The 20,921-nt window shown below is 38.2% G+C and overlaps 1 protein-coding gene across 2 annotated transcripts in view; it reads right to left on the bottom strand.

Annotated features, from left to right (window-relative positions):
* Positions 1–18,391: 18,391 nt before the first annotated feature.
* aff2 (AF4/FMR2 family, member 2) overlaps positions 18,392–20,921 on the bottom strand; it is a 261,030-nt gene continuing 258,500 nt past the window's right edge. For both annotated transcript variants that reach the window (XM_053631672.1, XM_053631673.1), the window contains exon 21: positions 18,392–19,541. In XM_053631672.1, coding sequence (XP_053487647.1) covers positions 19,420–19,541 — 122 coding nt within the window. In that variant the 3' untranslated portion in view covers positions 18,392–19,419. The remainder of the gene's footprint in view (positions 19,542–20,921) is intronic.

Raw genomic sequence — 20,921 nt, 5'->3', positions numbered from 1 at the left:
ATTCAACAACTGATCTTTGACTTCAATTATAAGTGAACGAGCTAACAGGTTTTCTGTTATTTTACTGGTACTGGCAAACATCTCGCACACTTCAGATGTAGTAGATAAACATTTTGTAAAACAAACAAACAAACAAACAACAAACAAACAAGCAAACAAACAAACAAAAAATGCTGAAGATTTCCTTTAGTAATAAGGACACTTGTGAGGTCACCGGATATCTCCTTGTGAGTGACTGTGTGTGTTTATAGAATATGTATTTATATTTATATAAGAGTGTGGTGTGTGTGTGTGTGTTTGTGTGTGTGTGCGTGTGTGCATTATGAAGTAGTTCTATAGCCAAAACCACTCTCTCATTGAGGTCAAAATCCAGGTATGCTTATCTGCACTAGGCCTTACTGTTCAGCCAGATCAGTGAGAAAGCGGTCTCTCTCTCTCTCTCTCTCTCTCTCTCTCTCTCTCTCTCTCTCTCGCTCTCTCTCTCTATGTGTGTGTGCATGTCTGTGCCTGTGAGTATATTCCCACCGGCAGCCTTGCTTCGCCCTGGTCAGGGTCACAGCACAAGCTGGTCACAAGGTTTGATTTGTCAGTAGATAAATGATGGCTCCACATCTGGAAGAGTTTGGCAAATAAATAACATGCGATGGCTCATACATCATCCGCTTCCCTTAGTCTGCCAGCTGAGCGGGAGTGAAAATAAATTCTTATTCTAACCTTGAGGAAGCACAACACAGGTTGCTGAGTGAGAAGACGCTGGTTTCTGGCAGAGAAAGGTGCTCTTTGTCATGTGCACAGTATAATAAATGCCATACGATAGCCATGTCCTAACACTGGCATGCTGCGGAGGCTTGATATATGATCAGGTTTCTGTTGTGATACAGAAGTCATTGATAAACATAACAATCAGTAAGTAACTAGTAATTGACAGATAAGTGACGGGTACAGTATGTTATATAATTATGTGACCATATGTAGTATATTATAAATATTTATATATCCAGTATGACAGCTTACTGACTGATGGGGCAAAGTGTCACAACTTCACACCGTCTACTAGATATCTCTCTGTAACTCCATAATGAAATAAGACACGGATGTCATAAAAGTAAAATATATTCGCCTGAGACTTCAATCTTTCATTTGATTTGACATTTATTCCATTATAATGTGTCATGGCCAAGAAATGTAAGACAGAGTGAAAAGTGTGACAGAGAGCATGCCCCATTCTCCCCTACTTAATTATTAACTAGTACTATCTTTGTAGGATTCAGACCATAGCCAGACATAAACAACATTACTAAGTAATAAGTAAATCTAGACATGCAGTTGAAATGGATTGTAAAATGAAGTCTAATTTGGACATGGTAATTAAACACTAACTGTTTAAAAGACTCTTGTCTTTTCTGGGTGATTATTGTGTTATGGCAGTAAGTACTATTGTAGATATTATAGGGGACAGTGGTGGCTTGGTCGTTAAGGCTCTAGGTTACTGATCGGAAGGGTGGGGGTTCAAGCCCCAGCACTGCCAGGGTCTGGGTTACTGAACGGAAGGGCGGGGGTTCAAGCCCCAGCACTGCCAGGGTCTGGGTTACTGAACGGAAGGGCGGAGGTTCAAGCCCCAGCACTGCCAGGGTCTGGGTTACTGAACGGAAGGGCGGGGGTTCAAGCCCCAGCACTTCCAGGTTCTGGGTTACTGATCGGAAGGGCGGAGGTTCAAGCCCCAGCACTGCCAGGTTCTGGGTTACTGATTTGGAAGGGCGGGGGTTCAAGCTCCAGCACTGCCAGGTTCTGGGTTACTGATTTGGAAGGGCGGGGGTTCAAGCCCCAGCATTGCCAGGTTCTGGGTCACTGATTTGGAAGGGCGGGGGTTCAAGCCCCAGCACTGCCAAGCTGCCACTGTTGGGCACCACTGAATGCGTGTGATCTTCGATCCCTCAGACGTCATTGTCTTAAAAACCGCCATGAGTCTATAATGTCGGGCCCTCAACCATCTCTGCTCCAGGGGCACTGTATCATGGCTGACCCTGCGCTCTGACCCCAGCTTCCTGACATGCTGGGGTATGTGAAGAAAAGAATTTCACTGGGCTTTAATGTATATGTGATTAATAAAGACTCATTAAAATCATTAAATACCTGATAGTTTTTGCATGCATTACTATGTACTTGACACAGGTGATTGCTTTAAGACTACATGTAGAATCACTGCTAATAGAATTTGATTGATGGACAGCTTCACTGGGATGCTATGATAGTTCATCTACACTTTCTTTTAATGAGAGCAAAGTTTAACATTCATTAGAGAAAAGGCTTTTTATACGTCATTTTGGGTCACGCCCGGATACACGGCTATACTGAGAGTGTATCAGAGGTGGCTTTTGCATAGGAAAGAAAATGTTTGTGGACACCTCATCATAACACTCATATGTCCTTGTTGAACAATCCTTTCCAGATTTAGTCGCTCCTTTCCTGTTATAATAACCTCCACTCTCCCGGAAGGCTTTCCACTAGATTTTGGAGCATGTCTGTGGGGATTTGTGCTCGTTCAGCCACAAGAGCATTATTGAGGTCAGGCACTGATGTCAGACAATAAGGCCTGGCATGCAATTGGTATTCCAGTTCATCCCAAAGCTGTTCAGTGGGGTTGAGGTCAGGGATCTGTGCATGCAGCTCAAGTTCTTCCACTTTAACCTTAACAAACCATGTCTCTATGAAGCTCGCTTTGTGCACAGGTGCATTGTCATGCTGGAACAGGTTTGGGCCTCTTAGTTCCAGTGAAGGGGAATTGTAATGATACATCATACTGTACAACCCCAATTCCGAAAAAGTTGGGACAGTATGGAAAATGCTAATAAAAACAAAGATGAGTGGTTTGTAAATGTAGTTTGACTTGTATTTAAACAAACAAACAAACAAAAAAAACTTATAAAGACAAAGTATTTGATGTTTTACCTAATCGTCTGCATAGTTGTTGTTTTTTTTTTTTTTTAAAGATAAACGTTTATTTTGAAATTGATGCATGCAACACGTTCCAAAAAAATTGGGACAGAGGGAATTTGGGACTAATAACAATGTGAGAAGAAATAAGAAGGTGATGTGAAACAGGTGAGGCAATCATCTAATCACAGTATATAAGGAGCCTCCAAAAAAGGCCTAGTGCTTCAAGAGCGAGGATGGGTCGAGGCTCGCCAATCTGCCAATAGATGCATCAGCGAATAATCCAACACTTTGAGAAAAACATTCCCCAAAGACAAATTAGTAGGATTTTGGGTATTTCACCTTCTACAGTGCTCAATATAATTAAAAGATTCCAGGAATCCGGTCAAATCTCGGTGCGTAAATGGTCGAAAACCACCACTGAATGCGCGTGATCTCCGATCCCTCAGACGTCATTGTCTTAAAAACCGCCATTAGTCTGTAATGGATATCCTGACATGGGCTCGGGAATACTTTCGTAAAGCTTTGTCAGCAACACCATTCGCCGCTACATCCACAGATGCAAGTTAAGGCTTTACTATTCAAAGCAGAAGCCATACATCAGCACTGTCCAGAAGCACCGCAGACTTCTCTGAGCTCTGTCTCATCTGAGATGGACAGTAGCACAGTGGAATCGTGTTTTGTGGTCCAATGAGTCAACATTTCAAATAGTTTTTGGACAAAACAGCCGTTGTGTTCTCTGGGCCAAAGAGGAAAAGGACCATCCGAGCTGTTATCAGCGTCAGGTCCAAAAGCCAGCGTCTGTCATGGTATGGGGGTGTGTCAGTGGCCATGGCATGGGTAACTTGCACATCTGTGAGGGCACCATTAATGTAGAAAGATATGTACACATTCTGGAGCAACATATGCTGCCATCCATAGCAGGACAACGCCAAACCACATTCTGCCCGGATTACAACATGGTTGCGTAAGCAGAGAGTGCAGGTGCTAGCATGGACTACCTGCAGTCCTGACCTGTCTCCCATTGAGAATGTGTGGCGCATTATGAACCGCAAAATAAGGCAACGAAGGTCCTCTACAGTTACACAGCTGAAGAAATGCATAACGGATGAATGGGGTAAATTCCGCTTGCTAAACTTAAGCAACTGGAGTCTTCAGTGCCCAAATGCTTAACTAAGTGTTATTTTTTAAAAAAAGGTGATCTTACACAGCGGTAAACAGTCGACTGTCCCAACTTTTTTGGAGTGTGTTGCAGTTATTAGATTTGAAATTACCGTATATTTTCAAAAATAAATCCAATTCACAAAGTAAAACATCAAATAATGTGTTAATAATGTATTTTCAATACAGTACAGGGTGAATTGAAATATCAAACGACTCCTTTTGTTTGTTTGCATTTTCCATACTGTCCCAACTTTTTTGAAATTGGGGTTGTACAAAGACATCCAATACAATCGTGTGCTTCTAACTTTGTGGCAACAGTTTGGGAAACAACCACATACGGGTGTGATGGTCAGGAGTCTACAAACCTTTGGCCATATGGTGTATGTTAATGTTTATTGGACAGTACGCGCTACATAAATGCCTTTTTGTCCCACCCGGATGCATGGTTTCTCCATATGATGATTGAGAGACCTCACAAAGGGGCTGAACCTTGTACCCAACTGCCAGAACGCTAATAAACATGACTGACAGCATTTCAAACGTAAACATTTCAGTGCTAGTCAGACCTGCGGAGTTCTCAGAGTTGCAGTAGTGATCAGGTGAGTAGCCTAGTTCAAACCAGTTCAACACAACTAGTATAGCTTTTTATTTTATCTCTGTAATTGTTAAATATTGTAAATAAATTGTACAAACTACAACATTCTGTTTGACTATTTGTTTGTTTCATTTTGATAATTTGTTGTTTATTTATAGATCAAGCTATGTATCTGTCATTGTTTAGCTAGCAGCTTTTTTGGTGCTACATGGCGGACACTGCTAATACTATGTCGTATTAAATACAGGTTAATTACCACATACTCAGCTATTACATATTAATTTGCCACATACAATACTAAGTACTTATTAATATTTATTACTTAACATGTACTTATCATTAATCACTAATTACTTACCATACTGCAAAATAGAGTGCTACCAACGATTTAGTAGTGTTTAAAATGTATATATTATTTTGTCAATGACTGCACACAGTAAATATCAATATTCTGTGGGTTATTTGGTTCTTCTGTGTCATTATTCATTTGGGGAACAGTAGATCAGTAGATTTATCCGAAACCAAAGCAGTGATTACCGTGGATGTTTAATTATAATTACAGCTTATCAGAGCGCACCTTATAAACAGCACCAATTTATCATTAAAGCTGTGTGTCTGCTGCTCTGTTTGGTGTTCTGACCTTGACCGACACTCGTCCCGGAACAGTAAAATAATTTAAAATACAATTAAACAGTGAAATTATTAGATGAAATCGGAATATATATTTATAAATCCTGAAGTTATAACTCGGAATATGTAAATGTTAATCAGAATATATAATTATAACTCCGAATATATACATGTAATTCAGAATATATAGTAATAACTCGGAATATATAAATGTAAATTGGAATATATACAGTGCCCTCCACTAATATTGGCACCCTTGGTAAATATGAGCAAAGAAGGCTGCGAAAAATTGTCTTTATTGTTTAAACTTTTGATATTATGTTAAAAAAAAAAAAAATCACAAAAATACTCTGCTCTCATGGATATCAAACACAACACAGGTTTATATATATAAAAAAATCTTTTTAAAATATTTTTGTGCAACAATTATTGGCACCCCTATGAATTCATATAAGAAAAATATATTTGAAGTATATTCCCATTGATATTTTAATTTTTTTTAGTACACCTTGCATGACTAGGAAGCAGAAATTGTTCTGTCCTGTTTCACAGGGGTATAAATATGAGGTAACACACAGGCCAAATTCCCTTAGTCATTCATAACAATGGGTAAGACCAGGGAATATAGCCGTGATGTGCGGCAAAAGGTTGTTGAGCTTCACAAAATGGAGCGTGGCTATAAGAAAATAGCACAAGCATTGAAAATACCCATTTCCACCATCAGTTCAATAATTAAGAAGTTCCAGGCATACATTTATCAATGCAAATATTGTACTGTTATATAATTATTTTACGTGCACATCTCATATCTAAACCAAAGGGATTATGTTCCTCTACATTTACAAAAGGCTGGCCATAGTGCCAAAGGGTCTCACAGTCCCTTAACAGTGTTATTGGTTTAGTTAAATATGGAAATACATTTATATATTCAGAATTTATACATTCTTTTCTTTTCTTCCTTTGTAAAAGTGCTCCGTATACAAAACTTTCTTTTCTTTTCTTATCCTTTCTTTTCTTTTCCTTTCTTTTCTTCTGTTGAAATACAAATGCTTCTTTGATCCTTATTTTCAGGTTCGGGTGTTATAAACGCTGACAGAATATCCCTCGCCTTAGCAGAAGACACTCTGCTTCTTTTTGCCCAAGCCACATGAGGCAGGACTTAAAGAGGCAGCTTAATTGCTCGAGGAAGAAATGTGTGTGGAACGAAAATCTAATAAATTGTGCTTTCTGCACATTACAGTCTGAGGAAATCTAACAAGGAGTCAATTATGAAGCGGTGAAATGTGATGTGCGCTTTCTCACCAGGCCCTGGCTTTAATCAAGAGTCATTTAATTAAGTGCTTAACACAGTGAAGTCAGCGGTGCTGCGCCTGCACGACCAGTGGAGAGACGAGAAATCATAGCTCCTCACTTTTTTCCAGCAGATGGGCTAAAGATGTAATTTATCTGAGCTGTGTCTGGTGTGGTGTGTATACTGCTTATTGAACTATAGAAATACAGAAATTGGGCAAATGATTCATGCTTTGCACTAGTGACCAGAATGTTGTGAGGTCTAATCCCAGGACTGAGCCAGTGTTAAACCCATGAACACAGTCTTTAACCCTCATCTGCTCAGCTCTAGGGCTCTGTTTTAGGTTGCTACCTACTGAAGAAATGCAAATTGTTGAAAGAGTTCATGATGGAGGATCAGATGATTTTACCCCAATCTCTAATTTAATGTAAAGTAGAATATTTATTTATTTGTTTATTTTTAGAATATTATTTATTTAATTATTATATTATTTATTTTACATTTAGAACAAATGTGTATATTTTAAGTAAACATATACCAAAAAGTTTTTTTTACCCTAGCTTCCATCCATCCATCCATCCATCCTCTATACCGCTTATCCTTCCTTCAGGGTCACGGGGAAACCTGGAGCCTATCCCAGGGAGCATCGGGCACAAGGCGGGGTACACCCTGGACAGGGTGCCAATCCATCGCAGGGCACAATCACACACACATTCACACACCCATTCATACACTACAGACACTTTGGACTCACCAATCAGCCTACCATGCATGTCTTTGGACTGGGGGAGGAAACCGGAGTACCCGGAGGAAACCCCCGCAACACGGGGAGAACGTGCAAACTCCACGGTGGGAATCGAACCCCCAACCCTGGAGGTGTGAGGCGAACGTGGTACCCTACCTTACTAGGTTAAAATGTATGCTTCTAAATATAAGTTATAATATTATTGTGGCAGTTATATACAGTGTTTTACTATCAAAAAAGCTTTAGTCGTGCTGTCTGTTTTATCTCTGTACCAGTGTTATTGCAGAGAGGTGTGAGTTGTTTGTCCAGCAGGGGGCTCACTCCCTTCCCCTTTCCCATCGCCCTGCTCACCAGCAGCTAAACACAGAGTCACGATACTCTATGCACAGAAACCCAACAGTGTCCTGACTAATCTTATAACAGACTTGCGGTGATTTAAAAAATTCATTTGTTTATACTGATTGAAAATGTCTGATTGGAACACCAGTGTACCGCTAGATATGATTAAATGGAAGTTCAGCAATAATTACACACATGCTATTTTCATTGCAGTGATAATAAGATGGTTAGAATGGGTAACGCAGGGGGTTGGATAAAATCACAAAGATGTTGATTTAACGTTAATTTATTTCGACCTGTTGGAGAGTCTAAACTTATCCCAGAGAAACTCCCGTGACTACATGCCTTTCCTGTTACTAAGTAATATGCTTTAAGATAAATAACTGGTCGAGGAGGAAAGACAGCCTCTGCCACATGATGGCTTGATATGTGAACACACACCTAACCTGGACCTTTCTCCTCCAGACCTCCAGAGGACATCCTCCTCTGAATATTAACTCACTTCTTTGGTTGTGTTTCCTATTTCCTTTTGAACTGCTATAAAAAGCACATGACCTTCCCCGTGGAGCCTTGTAGTTTGCAAGCCAATTTTGTTATATCTGAGCCATGTTTTTGTGGATGTATTCTTTGACTTTGACTTGCCTTGTGCCTTGCCCTTCTGTTTTGATGATGTTCTGATATTTTGGTTTGTTGACCCTAGCTGGCATAATGGATTTTGTTTTGGGTTTGAACATATCTCTAGTGATTTTCCTGGTGTTTCCTGTTGTTTTTGTCCATATAAACCTCATGCATATCAATTCTTACTCCATGTCTCTGAGTCCTATGTTGCGAGAACATTTTGGCTCTACACCGTTTGCTCTTGATTTACCCAAGTTGGTTAAATATGTGCTGCGAAAATTTAAATAAAATATCCGACCAATAAGCATCGAGATCTTGACTTGGATTCAGCAGGTAAGACAGCTAAAGGTTAAAAAATAAAACAAGTCTTTTAGTGAGAGTTTAACTGCTCTTCCTGTGTTTGTGTTAATTGTTTGGGGAACAAAAAAGGAGATTGTAATTTAGTTACTTATCTATTTTTGGTCAACGTTTCTTTTTGGCATCGAGACACATTTGATATTGGTATCAAAAAGAATTTTGGTATTGTGTCAACCATCGGTACTGGTAAGAGTATATAACATTAGTATGAAAAAATATAAACACGCGGAACGTCGTAACCTTACAAACTGGTGCTGTTTAATGGTATGTTCGAATGTTTTCCTCCATGCTTGTGCCTTTACTCCCTGAATGAGGGGAAATAATAATGAAGCAGTTTATAACTGTTGGTTAAGCTACTCTATAACTGTTATAACTAAAATTTTTGTACATGTTTTTGGGGAGAACTCATGATATTACCAGCACCATGCCTCCTGAGTACTTGCGAGCCTCTAACACATCACTTCAAAACATATTATATAAAACTATCAATCAAAAATGTATTTATTTGTGACCATTTTTGGTATCCTGAATGCTAGTACTACAGCTGGTACTACGCCTGGGAAGGTACTATAGCTGAAGATTGACATCTTTTGTGAAAATCCTAGATCATAAGATTTGATGACTATCTTTAAAGTTAACATGAGAGAGTTCACCAAGAGAAAGAAAGAAAGAAATATATATATATATATATATATATATATATATATATATATAAAATATACATATAATTTATTTATTTTAAGAAACAGCACTAATTAGACTGTGAAATGAAGCAATTCAAGAAAAGCTTGACCTTATCCCAGTTACACACCGATAAGCAAGAACATTTAAATTAGAACCTAGATTTCGGGGCAAAATGTGAACCTTCTTGCTTGATCGCTACTTCAAAGTAAGATGGTGACATTTCCATTAGTATTCTGCGTGTCACGATTACAGTAGCTCGCCATGACCTGATATTTATTTATTTATTTATTTAATTTCCCTCGACTGTCAGAGAGGACCAGTTATTCCTGGAACTGTCAATTAGCAAAGCTCCAGCTCAGGGGCCCTATCACTCACATCGTCCTCATAAAGCCATTACACATTTCAGCACTCAAATGATTTCAAGGCATCATGTTAATGAGAGACTTTGACTTATAAATTTACACCTGTGACCCGTAGACATGTAGCTACGGAGGCTGAAAAATGACCTCCACGGTGCACAGTGCCACAGAAATTTATCTTCGCGGTGATTTTATTGCATGGTTACCTGAGGCAATTAAATCAATAAATCTAAACTGTCAGCGAAGAGAAATGAAAAGCTCGCATTCAGTAAATAAAAGGCCTTGGACGCTTAAATTGGGACATTATTTAGTAGGTAGAGTCTTAACTGGCTGAAAGGGAGAAAGGAAGCTGTCCAAATTGGAGAAGCTTGGAGTAACGTGATGTAGAAGAAGAAGCACATAATAAATTAATCATGTACGCCCGATCAAGCAAATTTTCCGTGTGATGAATAAATAAGGAGTCATTAGTTTCCTAAAGAATGCGCTCGCATGAAGATCGGCTAATTTCTATGAAAATGTGTACTGTGTGAACATTACAGAAATGGGATGCATCTAATAAATCCCTTGGGATTTTGTGCTAACATCAGCACAATTCCCGAATACAAATCTTTTTTGTTTTGTTTTGTTTTCTGGTCCTTGCTTTCAAAAGTTTTGAAGTGCTGTTTTGTTCATTCGATTTTCTAATTAAAAAGTGCCTTAACCTCTGCAGCAGACAAACTTATAATTAAGCCTATCTGAAAAATGTATTTATTTATTTATTTATTTTTTGCTGAGTTGGATATTGAGCGTTTTCTAAGCTGTGTACAAAAGTTTTAACATGGTTATGTAACATATTGGATGTGATCACGGCATAAAATTCTTGCTCAAGGGATTGCCATGGTCTGAGAAAAACTGTCCGTATAGGATTTCGCTGAGGTTTTTTTTTGTGATTGTCGCAGCCAAAAATGCTTGATTTTGCTCCACTTTTTTTTTTTTTTTTTTTAAACTTGCGATACAATTTGTGTAGTTTCTTTGTGCTTTTTTTTTGCAGAAAACTACTGAAATTGGCACAATTTCAATCGTCTTTCACAGTGATGTTTGTTGGTAAACGAGACGTTTTGGCTGTACTCATGTTCGACGCACGTGACTCGAAGAGGGCTTTGGCTGGATGTGAGTTGTTATGGTCACATGACGTGTCTTGGCCCAAATCTGCGGAAAATCTGAGGTAAGTTTGAAAGTAAAATCGCAAGTTCATCTGAATGTTGCAGAGTTTGCTTGATTTTGCATTCATTTCTGCAATCGCACAATGCTGGAGAGACTGAAAAAAAAAACAACCAGATCGAAGTTGGCAGATGACTGGCACTTGAATAAGCTACTTTTTTAATTCCAGATTAATACTTGAGGACTATTGCAACATTTGAACATTATATCATATGTGAGTAACATACGTGTAATGCGAGCGACTACTTTAGCTGGATTCGGTCAAGGGTCGTAGGGGAGCCTGGAGCCTATCTCGGGGGACTCGGGGCACAGGGGTGAACGGGGTGCCATCCCATCAGGGGGCACAATCGCACACACATTCACACACCCGTCACACATTACGGACAATTTGGAAATGCCAATCAGCATACAACACATGTCCTTGGACTGGAGGAAGAGACTGGAGTACCAGGAAGAAACCCCTGAAAGAAGAGACTGTGAATTTCTCTCATGTCCTCATTTGTAAATCAAGCAACCTTACATGGGGTCGCAACCCCGAATGTGGGAACCCCTGCTTTAGCATTTATGACTGATGTGATTTAACAACCGGTGCACTCAAAAATTCCTTAAAGCGCTCCTATTTGCCTTATACCATTTTTTATTCAGCTTTTTTTTTTTAAATACAGACATTAAACATTTAAAAACAGCATAACTACATCTCATTTTTTTTTGTTTATTACATTTATCAATTTTATTATAAAATAAACATACAATAGGCAAAAAAAAAAAAGAATAAGAATAAAAAAACAAACAAAAAAAAACCCAAAAAAACAAAAGGCTGAACTTGTGCAACACATTTGAAATACAAAGCTAACCAGGCAGGAAGATTCTTTGATACATAACGCATTTGAAAATGAATTCTTACAACTATACATGTAGAAATGTGCAGGTGCCCCTGCTATGTACAAAGAAAATCAAAGAAAACAAGAAAAAGGAAAGACTAAAGTCTACAGCATGCCAGAACATTGATATCTTCAGTCATTGGAGTTAATGTGTACATTAATTGTACAGCTTAAATAGTCAGGACCCCCAATGAGAACGAAAAGCTATTTAGTCGGAGTAGGAACCCTGCTCTTTCATTATATCAAATCATATCGGGAGCACTTCATGGATTTCTTTTATTTAGGTGTAGGTTTAAGACATAAAATTTCTGCGGCAACTTTAAACGTTAGAAAGAGTTCAACATGGTACATGTGGTGGTCCTAAGTAGAAAACCTACACATATTTCTCATATATATATATATATATATATATATATATATATATATATATATATATATATATATCAACATCTTTTGGATTAAGTACAACTGTAAAAAAGATAACACACATTGTCCTGTATTTTCAATGTGGCCACATTATAAACCACATCTCTTTGGAAAACTGCTCCAGTTTTGATTTTCCCAAAAGCTATCAAAATGCGGGGTTTCACGCTCCAGTTTCTGACACACACTGCCTTTATTATATGTTTGGTTCATTCCATGGGCATTAATAATTTTCACATTAAAGGGATGGTTCAACATTTTTTTGTTCAAATTTCTTTCTATTGAATCCAGAATCAGAGGTTTTCATCTGCACTCGCTTTTTTTTCTTCCCCCTCCTGCAGTGTTAATAACGATTAACATAATGAAAAAGTGCAGACCCTTATACATGTGAGGCTGAGCTGAATCCATACATAATGATTACACAGATTTAAAAAAACAAAACAAAACAAAACAAAACAAAAAAACAGTTTCTAAGTTAATTTTTATACAGTTGTAGAAACATTTACAATTGAACTAAACATTTTTTATCCTGCTAATCACATGTAGGAAAATGTCGGAAATACATAATAGAGATACTACAAGAAAAATGATGGAATTTTTATTGATACATAAAAATTAACAAATGAATGCAATATTCAATGGAAAATGATTTTTTAAATTGATTTATCATGAGCTCCTCTAGGCTTCCTTTCAATATGCTACTGTAAGCTCAGAAACTGTCATAACTGCACACGCAAAGATGAACTTGACGAATATATTGTGTGGAAAAATGTCAAACAATCCCTTTAAAACAGGAAGCAAAGTAACGCAAATTTGTTCTGTTTTGTCAGAAATCCCTTTAGCGTTGATAAGCTGTACACACGGCTTTACAGAAACGGAAGAAAAACACACTCCAAATGGTGCTTGAAATAAACTGAATTGAAACGTAATGAAGTAGCAGGAGGGTTTCTGAATAATAAACCACAGCGGATAAGAGCTTATGTAAATCTGCAAACGTTTCAAGGCAACAGATTGAGTAAGGTCAAACGCAACACCTCGGTCTGACAACAAGGTTTAACACCAAACACACAAATGATGGAGCACCACTCTGTACTGTACATAAGGAGACAAAACGAGACTGAACAAGACCGGGACTAACTGCTCCATGTTTTTCCTTACATGCTTCCTTTAGTCTCAAGGCATCGTGATTGACGTTCACGTAAAAAATGTATATGTACAAAAATACTTCTGATGAGGTTAGAAACTGGCCTCTAAACCACTGTAGGTTAATAAATAAATTACCTCAATCATTTATTGTCGATAAAAAGCCAGCACTCCTTTTTTTTTCTTTTTTCCTTTGCTTTATAATAAGCACTGAATAAATATTTTGGAGAATTTGTGAAAGGTTTATGCCAAAATTCATTCATCGACATTAGAGCACACGTGGTCTATGGAGCGTGGAAGATGACACAAAGTATTTGAATATGAATTTTGTATATAAAGAAAATTCTTCTTTTTTTTTCTGTTTAATGTTTCGTTCCAATCTGGCCACCTGCCAATTCCCGCCCACCAGCCAGCTCACCTTTATCACACACCAGCTACCAACCAGGATGGGAGGGGCGCTATCTGCCCTCTTCCGCATGAATCAGTCCGTACAGGATTGTGATTCTCGCAGCCGAAAACGCTTGATTATTGTTGCGGTTTTTTTGTCAACATTTGCGATGCAAGTTTTTTGTGCTTTTTTCCGCAGAAAACTTCTTGAATTTGTGAAAGTGCAATCGCACGAAATTCTTTTACACGGTCTTTCACGGTGACGTTTGTCGGTGAATGAGACCTTTCAGCTGTACTCATGTTAGAAGAGGGCTTCGGCTGAATGCACGTCGTGATGATGTCACATGACACGTCTTCGCACAAATCTGTGGAAACTCTGCGGTCAATCTGCGGTCATTTTGAAAAATCGCAAGCTCCTCTCAATATTGCAGAGTTTGCTTGATTTTGTTTTCATTTCTGCGATCGCAAAATCACGAAATCCTGGAGGGACTGGTCAATGAGCTCACAGATGTGCCACTGTGATACACCATCCATACCGCACGGACAGCCAATTTCCTCCCACAGATGGCTGTGGAATCATCAGGATTCAAACGATCTCCTGACAACAGAACAAACGCTTTTCTGATACGCAACTTGGGCCAATAATTTTTCTATGTTTGGAACTCCTGGTATCTCAAAAATGCAGATTTTATGTAAATTTGGCAAAAGTGAAGCACCCGAGATTCACAGGGAAAAACGGATGCTTTGGACTTTTTTTTAATGTTCTACACGAGTAGCTAGTTTTCTACAATGATGTTAACATGAGGCTCAGGCGACATCCACATTAGTCCAGATAGACCTGAAAATTGCATTTTCCTTTTAAAAACTTTTTTCCCCCAAGTATTCAAAAAATTGCTCGTCCACACTGAAACGTCTGAAAAGGCTTCCATCCCTATACTGCGCATGCGTAGCTTCGTCATGCGTAATTTCCCTCCGGCGCTTATTTACTTTCCCTGTCTTTGTATTGATGCGGCAATGGCCACGGAATACACAAGTTTTTTTTTAAATGTACAGATGCTGTTGTACAGCGTCATCCACCATCTTGTTAGCTTTTGAGTTGAATGGGTGATGTGACTGCATCACGTGACTAAAAATATGTCATTGTTCTTAAACATCTCCGTTTTCTCAGTCTACTCTACAATGCAAAAAATGGTGTTTGCAAATTTATCCACTTGAGAGAGTGTTTTCGAAATGCTCCATTTACGCCAGACAAAAACTCCGGAAGGCCAAAACGTAGCGAAAAAGATGCGTTTTCAAATTTATCCAGATTAAAGTGGATGTAGCCTTAGTATATGCCCGGTGTAACTATCTATGTAACGTTCTAGCTAGTTAGGCAATGCTAACATTAACTTGCTAGCAAGTCAAACTTAGATGCTTAATAGGAATTTAGGTATTTGAATTGGACAAAAACTTTAGATGCATTTAATGTATTAACTCCATGTTGCATCGCTTCAAATGACTTCACTTAATGATTCGATTTTGACCAAAGTACGCAATATCTATATGTTCTGATTTTCTCAAAATCTCAAAATGATAACCTGTAGTGTGCGATTATATGTTTTTAAATGCAATGTTACCTCAAAAACGAAGAAAGAACATTAGCAAAAGTGTCCATTTATTAACTACACCACAGGAAAAAGAAGTATTTTATTTAATATGACTTGTATATAATTCTGATCAATGAAATTCATATTCAAATACTTCAGTCAGCTTTTAAGCTCCATAGTGGGCAACTATTATGGGCATGTAATCACTCAGGGGTGTGATTATAATCAGTCTTCGAAGTTAAGTTTCCCAAAACAGACCAAATGTCAAAATGTAGCTGCATTTTATGCCAAAAACAAATGTACGCTTTATTCAGGGAGCCCACTAGTGAGATTGCTGCACATCATCAAGTGAATGAATTAAATTTTTATTCTTACTTTCTGGGTAACGTGACGAGTTACATTATTTAGGCTTATTAACCCCAAGAGTAAAAAAAATATAACCCTAAATACACTGCTACACGTGTATAAGTGATAACAGGAAGTGACGTGTTTTGTGGATGTTCCACGAAATAGACGCAAATTACAAGAGGGATATAAGAGGGAAAAAGAGCTTGGGACAGAGCAAATTTAATGCATTAGACTGTTACAATTAATTAACTGGAAGAAAACTGAAACTGTTAACCTTAAGAGAAAGAAATAAGAGAAGCTGGTGTGATGTTATACAGAAACTGCCCTAACAAGTGATAACAGTTCCATAATATTAAACATCACCAGAAAAAAAAAAAAACTAAACAAAATATGATGTCATTCATCAATAAATATATAACTGTATATATTTCAAATTTATCTGGAGCTTATCAAACGTTTGCAAGAGCAGGAAAACAAGTGAGTCAGTGTTCTGAAGTGCTCCCGTGATAAAACGAATGTTTATGGGGAGCTATTTTGAGATTATTAAGATGAATCGCTTGTGTTTATATTGCACTGTACGTGGATTTGTGGATTGCTGTGTGAGAAAACGTACAGCTCCTTATAAAGATACACAAACAGTAAAATCGCGACGGATAAACGAACGCCTCCGCCTTTAAACCGCCTCCAATATATACTGAATATTTACACTGATCTCACTTGCACACTTTGGCTGTTGATTTAACGCTCGTAATTTTCCCGTGAATGTTCAGCAGAGGCGGGTTTGAAGGGAAAAAAAACAACAACCTAGTGAGAATTTAAAGAGAGTAAGACATTAAACAGTGCTGCTGGGGTAGCGTTTGGTTTTGACAGTATTTCTCTGTTTTTAAATGTTTGGTCTGACTGATGGAAAACCTTTACATACGTATTTATATTGGGGTAAATGTTTAATCGAGACATTTTCTAGCATCATCAGAGCATAAATGAGATCAGAAAAGTTTCAATGTCATTATCGCAACATTGGACAAGATATCACCATCGCTAGTATAAAGCACACAAATAAATAATTGTGGTCGTATGAAAAAGAAACAAAAAAAATCAAATATACCAATATGGTATGGAAAGATTTTTCAATTCATTCTCGTTCTTAAATATAGACTCTAATAAATTCTCATTGCATATGCAGGCACTTTTGTATATTCTTGGTGAAATTCACTTTTCACGCCCACACACACACACACTTTCTCTCTCTCTCTCTCTCTCTCTCTCTCTCTCTCACGTCAAGACTCTCGGTGTAACCTATAAGCTTAATGGAACTGATGCTGGCGCCGAGAATCTGAGCACGGTCATCCGTTCACGCGCACCTTTCACACGTTCACACACGCCTACGCTGATAAATTGGAACAGAAGAGCATGGAGAAACATCTCACTGACAGCATGTCAACAGTGTACTACTGATAACAAACAGTAAAGTACAGGCAATAAAGAGTCCACTGCTTCAAAAGAAAGAAAGAAAGAAAGAAAGAAAGAAAGAAAGAAATTCAATTTGTGAGCTACAGGTTTACAAGTCAAATTTTGTTTTGGGGGGAATGGGGGGTTGGGGGGGGGTGTAAAATTTTTTAACTACCGTAGGCACTAAACTCTTTGTAGGTAAAAACAACAGAGCTGATTTGAAAGCTGCCTGTCCAGGAAAATTGACAAGATGTGACATAATAAAATAGGAATAAATTAAAAAAAACCAGCACAGAATTCTGAATAATTGTTAATGATGTTTGGACTCTCTTAAAACTATCTAATAACACTCTCTGTGAACATGCAAACATCGAATAGTAAAAGAGTCGGCATATAGAACACAGTCAGTATGGTACATATTGGAAAGATAAAAGAGCTGTTGAGTCAAAGAGACGCTGCATGTGTGTTTGTGTGTGTGTGTGTGTGTGTGTGTGTGTGTGTGTGTGTGTATGTGTGTGCTGAGAAGTCAACTGTACGTCCGTTAAACACTCTCGGACAATTTTTAAACACGTGGTCCCCTTTGAATAATCAGATTTGGAATAAAGCCAACGTGAGTGTTACATATGAATCATTATTATGGCACTGAAGAAAGTTACATTTAATAAGGGGAATTTAAAATGCACCTATTATGGTTTTTCAAATATTACCGTACATGTAGTGTGTTATAGAACTGTTTGTGAATGTAAAAAAACAGTCTGCAGAGTTTCAAAGATCAAAGCGGATGACAAACGGAGTTATCGACTCCCAAAAGAAGGAAGCGATTCTGAACAGCTGAAACGAGTCGTTAATGATTCCAGACTTTACTTCCTGTACGAACCTACGTAGGTTTGTAACAAAAAGCCCCGCCTCTGATCTTCATCGGCTGCGCGCTGACAGCGCTAGATCAATCACAACAGACTGGGACATCTGACCAATCAGAGCAGAGTATGCTCTCTGAAAGGAGGAGTTTAGAATGATTCATTTAGAACGGATCATTGAACGAGTCGTTTGTGACACTGGGGTGGAAAAAAAGGTAATGCTGCAGTTTAAATTATGAGCATGTTAAAGTTTAAACAAAATTAGGCACGTTTCAAACCCATAATAGGTGCACTTCAAAGGAAAAATCCACCCTGAAGCACATTTCATTGACTTATTTCAACATATTTCTGATGTGTTTAGCTAGTGCTAATTTGTTGGTTGGCGTTTGTATTTTGGTTATTCCTGTGAGAACTGTGAGCTGGCGTGTTAGCAGTTGTGCTAAGTGGATGTCACATGAGGACACCGCTAGTGTGGCTACAATGGCGTTTAACTATAGGAGGGGGTAAAAAAAAAACCCTTCATATTTCTCCGAAATACAAAAGAGCAAGAACTTGTTTTCTTAATCGTCATTTTTCAGCCATCTTTCATGTCGTATTAATGAGAAATCCAATGTAGAAGGAGTGGAGAAAACAGACTAAAGGACTAAAGTGCCGCCGCAGCACACTCTTTATATGGAGCTCCATTTTCACTGGCACCAATATCTGCAGGTAGTCGAACGGCATTTTGGGTAATGTAATAAACCTTCCAAGACCATTTTAGTTTCAATGTCAAGAAGAGACATTGCAAAATAAATATTTGACATCATTGAAGATCACATGTTAATTATAAATATTAACAGGGTGGAGTTTTCCTCTAAAAGATGGATCTCTTTTGACTCCCTTTTTTTTTTTTTTTTTTTGCTACTCCTTTGACCCCACCTCAGTCCTTCACAATCGTTTTTATAAAGCCATCGACATGTAATACAAAGAAACAATACTGACATAGAGAAGGATTGCACACCGGGCACCTGTTTGCCCCTTCCTTTCACTTTATAGGAAATAATGTACACTGTACAAAACGAGAGAGCAGATTCAAAAACTAAGATACTGTCCCGTCTCAACAATCTGCCTGGTCGAGTCACATGACATCCTGTGTCCTCTGTAACAGCTGCAAGCAGAAGCGTATTTTCTTTTTTTTTTTCTGTTCAGAACACAATGACAGTTTTTGCAGTCCTTCCCAAAGTGCTCTAGATCTCCATGAATAATCATACAGCACCTCACGTTCCACTTGTTCCTCAGCTCCGTTTGCGTAGGAGCGACTCTGAGACGGCAGTGCTGGTGGAAGGAGGAAGTGATGGAAGGAGTGGCAGGAAGAGTGAGAGAAAGAGAGAAGGAGAGCAGGAGAGAGAGAAAGAGAGAGAGAGAGAGAGCACAGTGAAAAGCTCCAGCACTATAACAAATGGGCCTCGATGCGGAGCCAGTGCAGTCCTTGGCGGATGTAGCGTACCAGGTCAGTCATGCTGCTGTGCTGCGTCAGTGGCTCCATCACCGAGTCCAACTCCTGAAAGAACTCTGAGGGGGAAAAAATAAATAATTCAGAATCATTGGCACCCTTTGTAAATTAGCAAATATAAACGTACAACGCAAATAAAATGGATAAAGCATGTTTTGAGTTTAAGCACCTATACAGTTTTGTTTAAACAGAAGATTAAACAGAATATATCACTGCAAAAAAATGGGTTTCAAAATTATTGGCACCCTTCATAAAATGAGCAAACATATGTAATATGAATAAAACATTCCACGGGTGATTTTTCTTTTTTGCTAGTTCAAACAGCTGTATATTGCTGTAAAACAGCTGTTTTATCTAAATCAATATTTTTTTAAACCATAATGAAGTTCTAAATTAGTGGATTTTTCTGTACACCACTGGTTTCAAAAGTATTGGCACCCTCCGACATAAACCGTATGGCCGTATTTAAACATAAACAATAATTCAAACTAAAAAAAATATTGAGTATTCATCTGCAAAATGCTGGTTTCAAAAATATTGGTACCCCGCAATTAATAAATCTGTAAGGTTAGAAACATGATTAGAATACACTTCACACTGCAGAACTTTATAAGCACATGCCTTTCAACTTCAGAACATTTTAAGGGTGAGCTTATGCAAAAAATACAGTCATGTGAAAAATTAAGTACACCCCATGGAAATTGTTGGCTTTTTTTTTTTTTGGACATATTTGGACAAGCATATACTTGAGCATCTTTGAAACAGTGCCTATTAATAAAGTTGATATACTTGAACAAAAAATTTGCTTTTTAAATCATTTATTCAACAGAAATACCAATAGATGTGGCAAAAGTAAGTACAACCTTGACCTCAGAAGCTAGCATTGCCCACTTAGCAGAAATAACTTCTTCTAGGCGTTTTGCATAATTGTCACCAGGCTTGCTGGAATTTTTGACCACGCTTCCATGTAATATTCTTTCAGTTGCAGGATGTTTGAGGGTTTTCTTGCATGTACTGCCCTTTTCAAATTCCCCCACAACATTTCAATGGGATTCAAACCTGTCTTTGGTCTGCACCAAACATGTCTGCTGTTACTGTGACCAAACAGCTCTATCTTTGATTCGTCTGTCCAGAGCACATTATTCCAAAAGGCCTGGTCTTTGCCTATATTTGCCTATATGCACATTGGCAAACTGTAGTCTTGCAAAGGCTTTTTCCTGGCACACCTCCCGTGCAGGTCAAATCTCTTTCTGATTATAAAACCATGCACTTTGACACCAACAGTTGCAAGACTAACTAGCAGATCCTGTGATGAAATTTTGCTGTTCTTGGTGATTCTTTTTGCATCAGACGGTCTGCTCTTGAGCTGAATTTGCTGGGATGGCCAGTCCTGGACAAATTGGCAGTCGTTTGAAATCTGCGCTATTTGTAGATTATTT

This window comes from Ictalurus furcatus, chromosome 8, assembly GCF_023375685.1.
Source record: "Ictalurus furcatus strain D&B chromosome 8, Billie_1.0, whole genome shotgun sequence".
In the NCBI taxonomy this organism is placed as follows: Eukaryota; Metazoa; Chordata; class Actinopteri; order Siluriformes; family Ictaluridae; genus Ictalurus; species Ictalurus furcatus.
The sequence above is the reverse complement of the archived record's forward strand: the minus strand, read 5'-3'. Positions and strand labels throughout refer to the sequence as shown.